The sequence below is a fragment of the Pseudopipra pipra genome, chromosome 8, assembly GCF_036250125.1.
Source record: "Pseudopipra pipra isolate bDixPip1 chromosome 8, bDixPip1.hap1, whole genome shotgun sequence".
Taxonomy (NCBI): Eukaryota; Metazoa; Chordata; class Aves; order Passeriformes; family Pipridae; genus Pseudopipra; species Pseudopipra pipra.
In genome coordinates, this window is record NC_087556.1 from 1,886,882 (window position 1) to 1,903,263 (window position 16,382).

Sequence of the window (16,382 nt, forward strand, 5' to 3'; positions counted from 1 at the left end):
ACAGGAACTTTCTGGCAAGTTGACAGCAGAGATGAAGCAGCTCAGCATGATGATAAGTCATGTCTGTCTTGCACACGCTCCAAATGCAATGTTGTGCACATATCAACAGATGAAAGCAGCAGATTTATTTAATCTGGGATACAAAATAGTACAGCAAAGATGCAATAAAGCATCTTTATTTCAAGGAGATGCTTTCAGAATGATTTCCCAGGATGCCTTTGTTCAATGCAGTGCTAGGACTTAATAGCAACTTAAATACAAAGCAGTTCTTCTACTTCACTGTGGCTCAATACATCTTTATAGAAATACTTTTTAAAAATAGTTTTAATTGTTTTTAGTACACAAACATAGTCAATGCATGCTAAAATGTTTCACTATTTTAAAACACTTTCAATTTTCAAAGTTATCTGGAAGAGGCACTTCATGGAAGAAGTATTTTCTCAGTGCAAACATCTTCATCACAGTCTTTACTGAAAGAGATTATTTGAGCTGGTTTTCTTTGGTATTGTAAGTTAAGGGTAATACAGAAGAGTGGAGAAGAACTCAAAGCTTGTCTGGGGATTTTCTTTGCAAATTTGAAACTACATGTGCATTCCTTTCAATCCTCCCTGTCTTCTATTTACTTTTCAAATATTTGTGGTAGTGGAACAGCATTTATGGATTGGTTTTTTTAGTCATGTCAACACTTCTGTCATGCAAACAGTTAAGATGATGTTGACAGAACATTTTAGTGCTCACTATTTCCACAGAAAACCCTTCCCTTTCTTTATAAAAGCTTAGGGAATAAATACTTCAGTCATACATAACACCAGTACAAAGAACAGCTTACAGGGTGACATGCAGGACATCATGCACTACAAATTTTACTCTTTTAAGTAGAATCATAAAATGGTTTGGGTTGGAAGGGACCTTAAAGGCCATCTAGTCCAATCCTCCTGCCACGGACAGGGCCACCAACTAGACCAGGCTGTCTCACTGCAGGAAGTGTCAGAACTTGAGAGACTGCTCAAGTCTGTGAAGTCAATTGAGTCTCTGAAAATGACTGCAAACTTTTAAACCCCAAAAGAATTCCAAATATACACAACATATAAAACCAGAAAATTCCCCATCTCCCAAAAACCTAACATCCCAATTCTACCTTTGGACAAAAGACACTGCCTCTTTCCCAGTTTTTCCCAGACAAGATTATGGCTTAAGATGCTGCAAAGCTTTCCAAGGAACCACCTCTGTCCTCCAAACATGCAGATATAATAAGTAAATATTGCACCTCAGCATGTCAGTATGCAAAGATCAACAACCACCCCAGCAAAAAGTAAAAAAAGAAGGGTCTCCCATCATTAGTTCTCAGTGAATTATTCCCTGATACTGTCACTGTTCCACACAGTTCTACCTCCCACAAAGTATAAGCAACAACTGCAATTGCAGATATTTCAATTTGTGTTGAATTCAGTGGGAACAGGACTGAAGCCTTTCTGGGGGCACAGCTTTGATGGTGCCAGCTGAATCCCAAGCTGTGTGCCTGCGTTTCTAACCCAACTGGAAACCAGGTTGCTGCTTTCCCACAAAACCATTTCTGCTCCAATTCCCCTTCGGGAAAAGCAGGGAATTTCAGTGAGAGGTTACCAAATCTATGCACTCTGTTTCACCCCCACATACACACTTGAACATCTGTGCCCTGGCTAAAAAACCAGGTTAGGCTGCTGAACAAACTCCCCCACCAGCTGATCCACCACAACTGAGCTCACAGCCCAGGGTTTGCAAAGGAGCATTGCTAAAATTACTTCCAATTTGCTCCAAAGATGCATTTGGACACTTCACAGAAATCACTCACGTTCAAGACCTTGTTCTAATGGAGAAAATCCCCCATCTAACCCTAAAGAGAATTTATTTTAGTACCTTTAAACTGTTTGCTCTAACATCATGTGTTTGCAATGGTAAGGATCACTAGAGTTTCATTTTAATAATATATAAACCTTTTTAAAAAAACACAACAAACAGCGATCTTTAAATATAAATGACTTTGTGAGGAAAGTCAGAAGGTCTCTTTTGAGAGTAATTTAGCCATGCTATGAATACCTTAGCTGTGAATCTATCAGGTGTAGAAAAAAGCCCTCAATGGATTTACCTTGTCATTAGGATTGTACTGGATGACATATTCGATCTGGCCATTGGGACCATCATCAATGTCAGTAGCACCATTGTTTCCAGAAAATCCTGTGAAGATGGTGGTTCCAACTGGAGTTAACTGCAACAACAGTGACACACAGACACCCATTAGAACCTTAAGGTATACAACAAACAATTAAACAACTCTTTGAAGTCTTTTTTATTATTATTTTATTTCCCCCCCCAACTCTGGGCTATAATGCACCAAGACAGAGCCTCGTTTATTTAGAAAAAAAAATAAATTTAAAACTGAAAGAACTCATGAAATAAATATAGATTAAAACCAGTAAAAGCTGCTTTTCAGACTCAGGAAGGAAAACAAAGCTGAGCTGCAAATGTAAACAGAACTTATTTGACAGTGTCTTCATGGCAACATGAACAGTGCCAGCTTAATATTGTTACATGCAAACACAGACACCCAGAGAGCTTTATGGCTTTAAACACAAGAATGATGCTGTTGCTCCAATATTGTGTTGGCAGCAACTGAATACCCATTAAATTATATTCTGAAAAAGAATCAATTTATAATTATCCTCGCACAGATAAATAGCATGAAATCAAGACCATTGAGACCAAGGACAGAAGATTTCTTTGGAGTCATCGTTTCTGAATTTTAATATTCAGGAAACTTTGTGAGTAATCAACCTGAAAGAGAAAAACAAATGAACAAACAGTTCTGGATCCAACACAGCCCTTGCTTTCCGCTGCTCTCATCACCCCCAAATTTGTGGCCCTTAAATTCAGAGTCCCACTGGCTCCTCTTCTTTTTTCCTAATTTTATATGAAGTTTTTGCTCATATTTAAACCCAGACTGACTAAAAAGGATTGAAATGCCGTAAAAAGAGAAGGTGGCAAAGGACAGTCAGTCAAATGTTTGCTGCAGATCTGGATGTTATTTCACATTCATATTTTGTAGTTCACACCACAAAGCAAATAATTAACTCTCCATTTCCTCTTACAGTCATAGTTCCTGTTTTATTTATAAAGCTGCTAATTAGGTGTGCAATGGTTGACAGAGTTCCCTGAGAAACGTTTTCAGGGCTGAGAATACTGAATCTTTGAAATAAAAAACATCAAGTCAAAGCATTTTTGCTGTGAAACAGGTAGGGTTTAATTTACAGTACTTACACTATCCACACTTAGGCCACAATAACTATGTATGTTTATGTTTTGCTGCAACCTTGACTTACTTGCTCCTGGGACAGGCAGTAGAAGTGTCATATGTGGGTGTAGGAAGTTGATTGTACCCTCATACCTACTAAAGGGGTAGGATTAGGATGTGCAGGGGGGAAGGGGCTTTCTCATGTTTTTGGAAGGGGATAGAAAACCAAAGCAAACCCAAAAAACAGCTTGGAAAATTTCCAGGATGGTTTTTACAGAGGTTTTTTTTCACCACCCAGGCCCCCTCTCACCCCTTTTTCAGCATCCACGCTTCAAAACTTATTTCATGCTTCAAAACTCACTTCCAATCATTTGGGAGAGGCCCCTCAGCATTCAAAGCCACACAGTATTTTTACACTGAGATCTCAGCATTACAATGTTTTCCCATTAGCCAGCAACATCACTTCTTCCTGTTGCATTGGCCACTTGCCAGCCATGACAATTCGACCCCTCACAATTTGTGAGGGATTTCTGACAGGCTGCTGGTAGTTTATTATTGGAACAACAAGGAGGAACTCAGGTCACCCAATAAAATGTGACTGTTCAGCCAAGGATGGTTCATGTTGGATATTAGGAAAAATTCAGCAGCTCAGGGGAGGAAAATCCAATGTGCTTGAGGGCAGAGACAGGGAGAGCACGGAGCCATGGGCCACACAGGCAGGAGAGATGAGCCTTGGGAGACATTAAGTTGATGTACCAACAATTAAAAACACACTGGGATGGGGACAAGGGAAGACAGAACAGCACCTTCCCTTCTATCCCACCCCTCTGTGCAGGCTCAGCATCACTCCTGAACTCCCAGCTCCTCTCTCCTTGCTGCCACACAGCATTTTCCCCTCTCAACACCCTTTTCCTGAGGGCTGGGCCAGGCTCTGGGCTTGCCCACGGATCACCCAGGGCAGTCCCACCATCCTCAGAGAGACCCCTCAGCCCCCAGGCACTGACACCCTGAACAGCTCCAAAGAAAAGGGCTTAACCCATTCATCTCTGGGTAATTAACAGTCTCATTAGGGGAAGGAGCCAGGCACTGTTGGCTCCTCAGGGGGTGGCATATGATGGGAATCTCCCACGGTTCTGGGGTGCAAACATGGAAAAGCCTTGGTGCTCCTGGGTGGAGCTGAGAGGAGCAGCTCTGTAGACATTAGACATGTGGAATTACAGAATGGTTTGGGCTAGAAGGGATGTAAAGCTCATCTTGTTCCATCCTCTGCCATGGGCAGGGACACCTTCCACCAGCCCAGGTTGCTCCAAGCCCCGTCCAACCTGGCCTTGGACACTTCCAGGGATCCAGGGGCAGCCACAGCTTCTCTGGGCAACCTGGGCCAGGGCCTCCCCACCCTCATAGGGAAGAATTTCTTCCCAATATCCCATCTATCCCTGCCCTCTGGCAGTGGGAAGCCATTCCCCCTTGTCCTGTCCCTCCAGGTCCTTCTCCAAAATCCCTCTCCAGCTCTCCTGCAGCCCCTTTAGGCCCTGGGAGGGGCTCTCAGTTCTCCCTGGATCTTTCTCTTCTCCAGGTGAATCCCCCCAGCTTTCCCAGCCTGGCTCCAGAGCAGAGGGGCTCCAGCCCTTGGAGCATCTCCGTGTCCTCCTCTGGACTGGCTCCAGCAGCTCCACATCCTTCCTGTGCTGAGCACCCCAGAGATGGACACCGTACTCCTGGTGGGGTCTCATATTTTTCCAAACAATATTACACTAAAATACAGTAAATACTAAAATATTTTTAAAATCCTGCCCCATCCAACCAGCCCAGGAGCTGATAGGAACCCCCAGGGGGTTTGTGCTGCTCCCACCAGCCGGACACTGTGACACCATGCCCTGCAAAGGGAGGGGGCAGAGCTCCAGCCAGCATTCCAAAGGACCAGACCATTCCAAGCGGGAACCTCCCAGCTGCCAAGAGGCTGAGGAAGGGCTGGGCCTGCCCAAGTGCTCCCAGCTGAAGGGCCAGGAGCTGTGGTGCTCTCCAGAAGCACAGAAAGGCTTGGAAAAGCAAGAGTTATTTGCTGTCTCCCTCAGAGCAGCTGTATCAGGGCTCTGACAGGGTGCAGATAACGGATGGCCAACATAAAAAGGCTCCAGCACTGTAAAGCACATTATTAAGTGATAACAAAGGAGACAGTTGTAAAAATGAACTATCAGTAAACACCAGAATTACCATTGCACGCTCCAACAGTAAAAGTCAAAAGCTAAAGTCCTGGATTTAATGTATTGCATCCAAAATAACTGACTGCAGATGTGCAGACCTTCAGGACACGCAGCTTTTCACTTTATGTACATTTTCTTTATGCAACACAAGTGATACTAGAAATAACAGAGACAAAAATCCCCACCACTCCCTCATTTCACTCCTCTTTCCAGCCTGCTCAAGATCTCACATTAGAGACTCCTTCAGCTTTTAGAAAAATTCAGATGAGCTCTTAACTAGATGCTTCAAAACCCACTTCCAATCATTTGAGAGAGGCCCCTCAGCATTCAAAGCCACACAATATTTTTGCACTGAGATCTCAGCATTACAATGATTCACCCTTAGCCAGCAATATCACTTCTTACTATTGCATTTACCATAACACTTTTACCCCAAAATTTGTGAGGGATTTCTGTCAGTTTATTGTTGGAACAACAAGGGGGAACTCAGTTCACCTAATAAAGTGTGACTATTTAGCCAGAGGAGGCTCAGGTGGGATATTAGGAAAGATTTCTTTACTTAAAGACTGGAATTTTGTTTCTCCCTATGAACCTTTATTGTCTCCTACAGAAAGGTACTGGAGTTATGTAGCAAAGTGTTTGACCACGCTGAGTGTCTTACCTTCTGCAAGATAAACCATTAGGAATTGTAAAGAAACAATTATCTGAGTGTACATGACAGCCTGAGGAGAATCATCTCTGTGGGAGTTCAACCCAGTGAAAAAGAACCACGGTGACAAGAAACAAGGAAGATTTCAAAAAGAATGCAATTAAACAAACAGAGAGGAAATGCACACCATACATCTTCTTCATCCACAGTCTGCAGCTGTAATGCTTAAAAACTTCCCTCAATGTGATTTATGTCTATTAGAAGTCTAGATGCGGGCAGGAATGCTCAGTTCTTCCATAAAACATTTGGAAAATGAATTCTCCTATTATTGGCTATTTACAAAGTTAAAAATGAATAATTTTTCACAGGGGCCCCAAAGAGCAGAGCAAAGCAAGATTTCCAGTTAATCATTCTGAGCTAACATTCTTTTGATGATGTCTACCTGCAGAGATTAATTATTTCCATACCACAAGGAAAAAAGACAGCAATAATTACACAACAAGAAATGAAAATTCAGCACAAGTTATAATTCTCAACAGCCCAAAGCCAAAGTTTGGAAATTACTGAAGTTCAAGACACACTCATTTTGCAAAGGATTCCCATCTCTCCCAACTTAAGGGTGGGGTAGGAGAAGAACCCCAAAATCAATAAACAAACCAACCCTACAGTTTTGGGTTCCAAGCAGCTCTACAGTTATGCACATTTAATAATGATACTGACTTCAACCGTGTTCTAGTCACTCCACTACCATTTCCAGTATTAAAAGCTCCTGGGCTTCCCAACACCTCTGCAGGACTCGGGTAAGTGGAAAAACTAAGACCAAAAAAGTCAGTTTTAGGAAACCCAGGCAATGCTGAATTGGAGCTGCATTCAGCTCAGATAAAAACTATCAAGATAAGTTGTATTTAACACAAAACACAACCACAATGGTGCCTCAGCAGTACAAGATTTTACTTCCTAATCCCCACATTAGGATACATAAATTTAAAACCCTTGCAGCAATGCTATAGATTTGCCTGTGGAATTTTAATTAGTTGCATAATTCTTCTGAATTCCACCCCAGCTCCAGAACTTTGTTTTAATACTGCAATAACTCCTATCTTCAAGTCACTAATACATCCAGTCAGATTTAGCCTCAGGCTGATGTCACTGTCAGGATTTTTTTCCCTAAATGAATAATGATGTGATACTTTCATATAAATAAAAATATGTAAAGCAAAAAGCCGAGGAAATAACTCTGCAGAGTATTTCTAATTACCATAAGAATGGGGACATCAACCTTAAGTTGTTTTTACTTTCATGAGGAGATTCAAAATGCTGTGGAGAGCAGCTGGAGTCGGCTGAGACTCATTCTTTGGCTTGAAGAGGACTTTTAATAGAACAATTAAAATCCTCTGGAAAAAAAGTATTTCCTCAATAAACATGTAATGATAATTTTGATGCTTGGATGCAAAAGCCACAGTTTCAACCCACACATGTGCTGGAGGGGAACATGAACTTCTCTGCACCATTTAATTTTGGTCTAACTCTGTGCTGGGTTATTCCAATCAAATATTAAAACTGAAACACCTTTTGGTATAAAAAAGAACAGACACCACCCTTCCCCATCCATCTGATTCTAAGCCTTCTGGAAAAATCCAGGTTTGCTTTTAAACCATGTCTTTTTCTGTGCAAAGGGAAAAGACACGGGTGAAACCAGGATTTATGTTGCTATTACCAGTACCCTCTGCTTCTGTGACAAACTCATCTTACTGTGGTGTGGACAGTTCAAATATAAAGATGACTTGACATAAAAACCATTCTATTTCTCCAAAATGTAATAAAATCTACTTGTCCTTTGATTTATGTTACTTAGGAAAGAGGCACTTCTGCACTTTTTGGTTTACAAACAACCGAAAAACAGAAGCAAAAAACAACCACTAAATCCCTCATACCAGTGCTTTCCTGTTCCTAAATTCACTAGAGGCGGTGCCAATTAGGAGCAGAATAAAGCAGCATTAAAACAAATTAATCACTCATTAAAACCTTTGAGGAAGTCTGAGATGCTCTGTGTATTTTTTTGCTGTTAATTAATTAACGGGAGCATTAACCCCCTGAGTGCTGCTCAAGGGCACAGTGGTGCCATGTCAGATGTTCTAGGTGGAACAGGGATAAAATGAACCTAAGATATTAATCAAATCAGGATTCAGCTGGTGGAAAGAGCAACATTTTGCCCAGTAATAATGCAAATAAATGCTTGCAGGGAACATTGCTCAATAACAGAAACAATTGTGAGTGGGGCATTTCTCACTCTGCCTTTCGGACTTCAATCTAATTAAGGAAAATCCTTGTTTCCTCACTGTGACAGCACTGACATACTGCCAGCCCTCAGCTCTGCTCACAAAATTATGCAGGTTTTGGAAGTGATCTTGGCCCTACATCACAGCCCACACAGGCACTTCAGACTCGTGTTCATGTTGCCTTTACTCCAGACCAGAAACGTTCCAGAAACTGGTAAAACAGAGAAATTCCATGGCCATGTAAAGGCCAATTTGAAAACCACGTACAAGCATCAGGAGGACTTTCCTGGTGTGCCCACAATGGTATTTTGGGACCCCCACATTGCAGTGTAAGTCACGCCAGCCAGGATGGCCAAAAATCTGTCTGAGGGGAAACAGTCTCACTCTAAAAGGTGCCACCTCTCAGGAGACCAGGAAGTTTGAGATGCCTGCACATCCTTATCTCAAATCTCTATTTCAATATAATGTGTGGATTTGGGACTTTTTCTGCACACTTTTGGGTTAAACCCATCAACCAACTCTCCCACTCCTTTCCTGGGGGCAATGGGATGTCCTGCACATGGCTGCACACTTGGGGATTGGAACAACACACAGACACCTCAAAAACCTGAATCTCCCAAACACAAAAAACTAGGAGATTTCTTTTTGAAACAGTAAATCAACTATATTCAAACCAAACAACATGAAAGCAGTCAGTCCTGCCTCCCAAACCAAACCCCAACGGGGACACAATGCACACAGACATTTAACAGCTTCATTTTTTTAAAAGCAACTCTACTTCTTTCAGCCTTCACCTGCACGAGACCTTCCATTCTCCACATAATTTCAGCCTGGATATTTCCACTGCTGCATGTAAGTCTCCACTTCTGCTTCTTAGTACTAAAGCCCCGAGATACCAACACTGAAAACAGAGATCCTTTGTACTGCTTATTAGCAGATTATTCCATCCCTAAGAGAATAAGACACTTAACTGTAAAGTGAAATGAAGCTGTACCAGCCCAAGATAGAAATAGGGTTTTTTTCGCCTTCAAATAACACAGAGAAGTCCAATCCACAGCTCTCTGCTCCATAAAGATACAAAGCAAAATAATTCCTTCCACAGACATCATTCAATAAAGAGAAGCAGCAATAAACCCAAACCTGCACTTTGCCAAGTTTCAATATTGTTAACAAATCCTTCTGAACTATTTACTTTGGGGTTTTTTGTGGGATTTTTTAAAAAAAATACTTTCTGTTTTACTTCCTGTTTGTTTTACTTCCACGTTGGCAGCTAAAATTGCATTAATGTCACAGAAATCGCTTCACTCGTGGAGGCCCAGCTTCGGATTCTAAAGGGACACAAGTGCAAGGGCTTGAAAACGACTGAATTTATGGGGTTTTCAAATGGGAGGCACTGGAAGTCGGGGTTTAGCACTGACAGGGAAGATGCCTGGGGGGTTCTGACCTCGTTCACGGCCACGTAGTAGCGCTGCTGCTGGAACTGGGGGGAGTTGTCGTTGCGGTCCCTCACCACGATCCGCACCTCGTGGTTGATGATGGTGCCAACCTTCTTGTTCACACACTGCACCTGCACCACGATGGACTGGATGGACACTGGGGGCTGAAAGGGAAAATGTAACCTTTATAAAGATCCCGAGGAGATGTCACAGGTGGGAAACCTTGGTTCATGAATGGTGGAATTCAGAGAATCCTGGAATGGTTTGCATTGCACGGGAATGCAAGGCTAGAAACAGCATCCAGTTCCACCCCCTGCCATGGGCAGGGACACCTCCCACTAGCCCAGGTTGCTCCAAGCCCCATCCAACCTGCCCTTGGACACTTCCAGGGATCCAGGGGCAGCCACAGCTTCTCTGGGCAACCTGGGCCAGGGCCTCCCCACCCTCACAGGGAAGATTCCTTCCCAATACCCCATCTATCCCTGCCCTCTGGCAGTGGGAAGCCATTCCCCCTTGTCCTATCCCTCCATCCCCTTGCCCCCAGTCCCTCTCCACTCTCCTGGAGCCCCTTTAGGCCCTGGGAGGGGCCCTCAGCTCTCCCTGGAACCTTCTCTTCTCCAGGTGAATCCCCCCAGCTCTCTCAGCCTGGCTCCAGAGCAGAGGGGCTCCAGCCCTCAGAGTGTCTCTGTGCCCTCCTCCAGACTCACTCCAATGACTTTCTTGTTTCTTTCTTATCTCCAATTGAAAGGTCAAACCAAAAATAAATCCAATTTTCTCCCATTTACATTTACAAATACTTCAGAAACAACCTTCAGTGTAGACAACCCAGACTCCTGATGTTTTCATTCCCGTGAACATCATAATATTCAAATACAAATAACTCCCAAACTTGATGAACGGGCAAAGAAATTTAGGCTGGAATGTCTATTACTACTCATCTGAGTAAGATCCAAGAATTTTTAGGCTGCCTTTAATAAGCTTAAACACTACTGAGTAGATCTAGATTTATTAGCCATGCCCAAGAAAAATACAATTAGTTAAAAAAATAGATATTTGATAACTATTTGATATTCTGGATTTGGTCTTTGTTACGAGAACATGGAAAAAATAGTTTGTTGCTTTTGATAAAATATGAGAGAAACAGGACCAGCATTCCTTCCACAGATGTACAATTTCTGCTGGGTCAGTGCTTAGATCTAAAATCAGGTGTTTAAACAAACTCTCATCAGTCTGGGCATTCATAGGCAAAAAAAATAAATACATAATGGCACAATGGCACGAATTGTTTATGACACTGGGGACAGATCATTCCAGCACCTCTTAGCAGCTCCTGGCACCTTCAGCTCTGAACTATCACTATTCACCCTTCCTAAGTACTTGGAAGTAAAGTCTGGAATTTTCTTTTTATCTGATTTTATTTGGAAAACACACTGCCATTCTTAGTAAAATCAATCAATGGAATCTAATAAGATTTGCTTTCAAGAAAGGTAATAAAACACAGGAACAGGATCAGGATAACTGAATCAGCAGGGAGAGAAAAATGGGAAGAGTACCCAAATATATTGAATGTGCTTATACATGCACCATTTGTGAATCAGAGAATATATCTTTCCTCTGTAATAAAAACTGAATGCGAAGGTTTGACTTAATAAACCCCCCCAATTCCATTGGTACCACAAAGTTTCACCTGGTTTTAACTTGAAAGATGAGAAAAACACATCTGGGGGTTTTTGTTAACAAAAGAAGGAACCACCCACAGTCTGAATGATTTTGCATTTTGGGGGTGAGCACAGAGCTGGTTCTGAAGGCTGGAAACAGCATCTTAGAATCATTAAGGTTGGAAAGGATCCCCAGGAGCACCAAGTCCAACAGTTAACCCATCACTGCCAACCCACCACTTCCCCCTGGCCCCAAAAGAGCCACATTGATCAAGCCCATTTCATAGTTTTTCTCAGTCACCGGGGTTTTTGAGGGCTGCTTTTATTTTCTTTGGCTTGTGAGTTCCAGCAAGTCACTGAGCCCATGGAAGATCTACAGTGGGGCTCACACCCAAAACCTAAATGACCTCAAATCCCAGATTCTCTTTTCATAGCCCACTAAACTTAAATAACCACAAAGGAGTAATTTTACACAGTACCGGGGATAAGACGTGTTAAAAGTTCACAGCAAAAAGTGAGGAATTAATACCTTAAATACCAATTTAAACACATTATTATCTATATATAATTATATAGGTACACACTTCAATTGGCCTCTGGACTTGAGTCTCCTTCTGGCAAGGAGCATCACTGTAAAGTGGCTGTGAATTCATAGGATGTGAAGTATCTGTGAGTTGATTCAGATTGTTGCTAATACTGGAACTCAAATAATCTAACAAGGTCCTTTTGGTAAAGCAAGATTCAGGTCAAGCAGCTCAGGTGAACAACCCCTGAGGGAGAGAACTGTCACTAAAAGGGGCACTGAAAAAGAATTAGCATTGACCTAACGGGGATTAATGCCAGTTCCTGACCCCACACGGATGTGCAGGATTCTGTGGGCTGAGGAAGAATGGACCCTGCATTTCTTACAGTGGTTCTTAAGCCTCACCTCCCATTCCAGGCTCTCATTTTTTTTGCTCTGACTTAAAATGAAAACTGAAAGGCCCAATATGTTCCAGCAGCTGCTGTTTGGTGCTCGAACAAGCGCCGGCTCTGCCGAGGCACCACGAGGCTTCTGCCACCGTGACCACTGTGCCACTCTGTGCTCTGCATCTGAGAACAGCTTGTGAATTAAAACTAAATTAAGAACAGCTGAATTCAATTAGCTCTTTTCAGCTCAAAATGGAAATGAGGGAAAATTTGCATGTTGTTTTTGGTACTTATGAATAGATCTCAAAACACATGGAGAAGACAAATTAATCAATCAAGCTAATACAAAACAAACTTCCCCGCACTCCAAGTAGAACTCCTGAGTTTTAAAGCATCCTTGCCATATTGATTACAGCACTTTGGAGTCAATTTTCCTTTCAGGTTCTGATGAACTGCAGCAATGCTGCAACACTGTGAGAAAATATCTCTATATTTAAAGTGTTGTTCTTCAATGAAATTAGCCTAGATGAGAAAACTCCCATTTCTTTTGTGCTTTTTAGCTTTCTTTTTATAAAAGTCAAACTTAGCCTGACAGTATTTCTTTCAATGCCATTAGGAATGAATGTACCACATGAATTTTATGCTGCCCTAAAAAAAGAATCTAAACCAGCACGTTCTCAATTGAACATGTCAAGCTTTGTAAGTGATTTGTAGTAGTCACAAATCCTTTGCTCTTCTCACATCTCATAATTCAATGCACAATAAAAATTTAATTCAGCAGAGGAGCCAAGTTTGGTTGGATGTAAACCCACACCTTTGTTTGGCTGGTCTTTATCGCTGTGTTTGTCCACACACAGTATTTGCACACATGGCCAAGTTTCTGTGTGCTCCCAATAAATCCTAATGAAGAATCCAATTAACTCTGTCCACATCCATCTGGGGACAAGATAGATGCAGGAATTATATTCCAGTTGGTCTGGTGGTTATGGTTAATTAGGAATTGATGTCCATGGGGAGGAAAGCAAACAAAGAGCCCCCCCAGACTCACATCTCTGTCCAGGACTCGGCCGGTGCTGTTCAGGTACAGGGTCTGTTTGATGGGATCCAGGATCACCCAGTAATCCACGTTGTCCTTCAAGGAGAGCTCAATGGTGGGGTCAGGCCCTCCTGCTGTCCCTTTGATCAGCATGTTGTCAACCAGGATAGTGCCTGCAAGGACAATAAACACACCAGGGAGACGTTTAGAGGGGCAACCTACGTTTTTATGTATTTTTGTAACAACAGCAACAGTCAAAATACTGTTTTTTACCTCGGATTTCTGGTATTTCATGTTTTGAGTGATGTTTAAAGAGGTTTAAACCTCATTATCTGTAGCGAAGAGCTGCCTCTGACATTGCAGCTGTTTCAGACAATTCCAGAAGCAGCACTTGCGAGGCACAATAATTTAAATTGACGATGAGACCCATCACATACAGCGATCTACTTAACGTGATGAGCTTTTCCTCCACTGAGCAACCATCACCCAATCTCACCTCAAACAAATGAAAGCACTGAAATAACAACCAAACCCAGAATAAATTTGCTGCAGCAAGAGTGACACATCAAGGTGATGGGGGAAAAAAAAAAGCACAGTTACATAAAGCTCTCCAGGAAAAAGAAGGGTTTATACCTTGAGTTGCTCTGCAACAGAAAATGAATTTGCAGGATAAAGATGTGAAAACTACATTTACCATGACAAAGGTAGTACTTAATGAGGAGCAGCCAGACAGTCAACATCCAGAACATGGGGTTTTTTCCTAGAATCACGGTTTGGGTTGGAAGGGACCTTAAAGATCATCCTGTTGTTCCATCCCCTGCCATGGGCATCTTCCACTGTCCCAGGTTGCTCCAAGTCCTGTCCAACCTGGCTTTGGACAATTCCAGGGATCCAGGGGCAGCCACAGCTTCTCTGGGCAACCTGTGCCAGGGCCTCCCTACCCTCACAGGAGGGTGGATATATTCCTTCATATATCCAACCTAAATTTCCCCTCTGTGAGTGTGAAGCCATTCCCCCTTGTCCTGTGGATCCAGTTCCTGACGAACAGTCCCTCTCCAGCTTCCCTGTAGCCCCTTCAGACCCTGGAAGGTGCTGTGAGGTCTCCACACAACCTTCTCCTCTCCAGGCTGAACATTCCCAGCTCTCCCAGCCTGACTCCACAGGGGAGGTGCTCCAGTCCCCTCAGCAACTCCGTGGCCTCCTCTGGACTCCACCAACAGTTCCACGACCTTCCTATTCCGGAGGCACCAGAACTGGCACAGTGACCCAGGCGGGGCCTCACCAGAGACCATCGTGTCCCACCCTGGGGTTCAAAGCCTTGCTTTCCACAGTCAGCTCTGGTCATTCCCAGCACCCACAAGGCACATCCTTTCCCTGTGTAAAACACTCCAACTCACTCCCCAGATGTCAAGCACGACCAACCACCCCGAGCGCTGCCCCGCGGTGCCTCGCGTTGGCAGGCACAGTGTTTATAAACACTTCTCTGAAATTTCAGTTCTCTGACAAATTAACACTACCCTGTCTGCTTCACACGGAAATACTCCCAGGAATTATCTCTGTGGAAGTTCACCAGCAACTGGGGAGAAAATCTGTGACTGTCAGGAGCTGCAGAACATTTAAATTAGGTTAAAATATTTATCACGTAACCTCCTGTATTAAGGGCCCAAATAATTTATTCCAAAGTGCAGAATGAAGTTTGTTCACACCTTCACTTCAAAACAGCAACTCTGCATAAATATATAGTCCCAAGTTGGGCTGATGCTTTTTTTTTGGATAAAACAGTAAAATTAATCACTGATCTTAACCCCAGCAAACTGGTTTACAGTCCTGGGGAGAAAAACACCCCAGTACGTTTTTTTCAATCAGATATTTAAAATTATTTTGTTTTAACACAGCAGAGATGAAAAATTGCTAAATATCTGTAACTTTGCACCAAAGATAATGTTTCAAGTTCAAGGAGCAACAGCTTTTCAGCCGCTGTGTCTACCCACGTGTTTTATGGAACAATTTCTTGTTCCATAACATCTGTACAGTTATAGTGATCCAGGAGCTTCACCTGGAAGCTTCTGGACACCACCATGAGTTTTAACATAAAGAGGATTTCACCAGGAAAAAAAAGCTTGTTACAAACCCTGTGACAATCCAGAGGGTTGATGTCTCCTCAACAATTCCTCTAAAATCTATAAAATCCACCAGCTTTTGTATTTCCCTCATGACTGTGACTCAAAGATGATGCAAAGAAGGGTCAGTAATCCAAATTTGTCATCTGAACAAGAGGTTCTCCCCCCCAAAAAACCCCAAGGTAACCACCACCACCCCCCTAATGGCTTCAGCTGCTTTGAAATTTTCCAGACTGGGAAAAGAGGAGCTTAAGGGATGGAAGAACTGGGGCAACTGAAGGAAGTAAATGATACATAAATGGAAACAGGAGAGAGTTGTGAAAGCAGTGGGAAAATATCCTGCAAGGGATAATTAGGAAACAGGGGAGGGGAAAAGCAGCAACAGATTTGCTTCTCTCTGGTGTTCAAGACTAGTAAGTCCATGAGCAGCTGTTCTGTCCCCACAGGGTAGTCCTGGGCCACCTGCTCTGGGAGAGCTGCAAAATATCAGGTCCCTAGAGGACATTCCTGGACTGCCTACTCCGAGTTTGGGAGTACCCTTGGGCTAAATTAAGGTGAAGCAACGCCAAAGTTCAATTAGAAACTTTTATTTATGGCAGCAACGATTTCGACCTTATGACAGGTTGAATGGCCTGTGGTGGGAACAATTTAAACCTTTCTGAACAGCCAGCAAATTAAACTTTTCTGAACAACACGTGGCAACAGGGATTTAAACTTCTAAGGAGAAGAAGAAAGGTAGAAGGGAGGACAGGAAAATAGAGGTAGAGGGAAAAAAAATCCAGGATTCCAGAGCTATCCCTGATCCTTTGAATGGTGGTCCCAC

The 16,382-nt window shown here is 42.8% G+C and overlaps 1 protein-coding gene across 10 annotated transcripts in view; it reads right to left on the bottom strand.

Moving 5' to 3' along the window:
* The window catches only part of PCDH15 (protocadherin related 15), a 701,112-nt gene that overhangs the window by 218,940 nt on the left and 465,790 nt on the right, over nucleotides 1–16,382 (bottom strand). For all 10 annotated transcript variants that reach the window (XM_064662188.1, XM_064662185.1, XM_064662184.1 and 7 more), the window contains 3 exons: nucleotides 13,452–13,612; nucleotides 9,845–10,000; nucleotides 2,126–2,245 (listed from right to left, as the gene is read on the bottom strand). In XM_064662188.1, coding sequence (XP_064518258.1) covers nucleotides 2,126–2,245; nucleotides 9,845–10,000; nucleotides 13,452–13,612 — 437 coding nt within the window. The remainder of the gene's footprint in view (nucleotides 1–2,125; nucleotides 2,246–9,844; nucleotides 10,001–13,451; nucleotides 13,613–16,382) is intronic.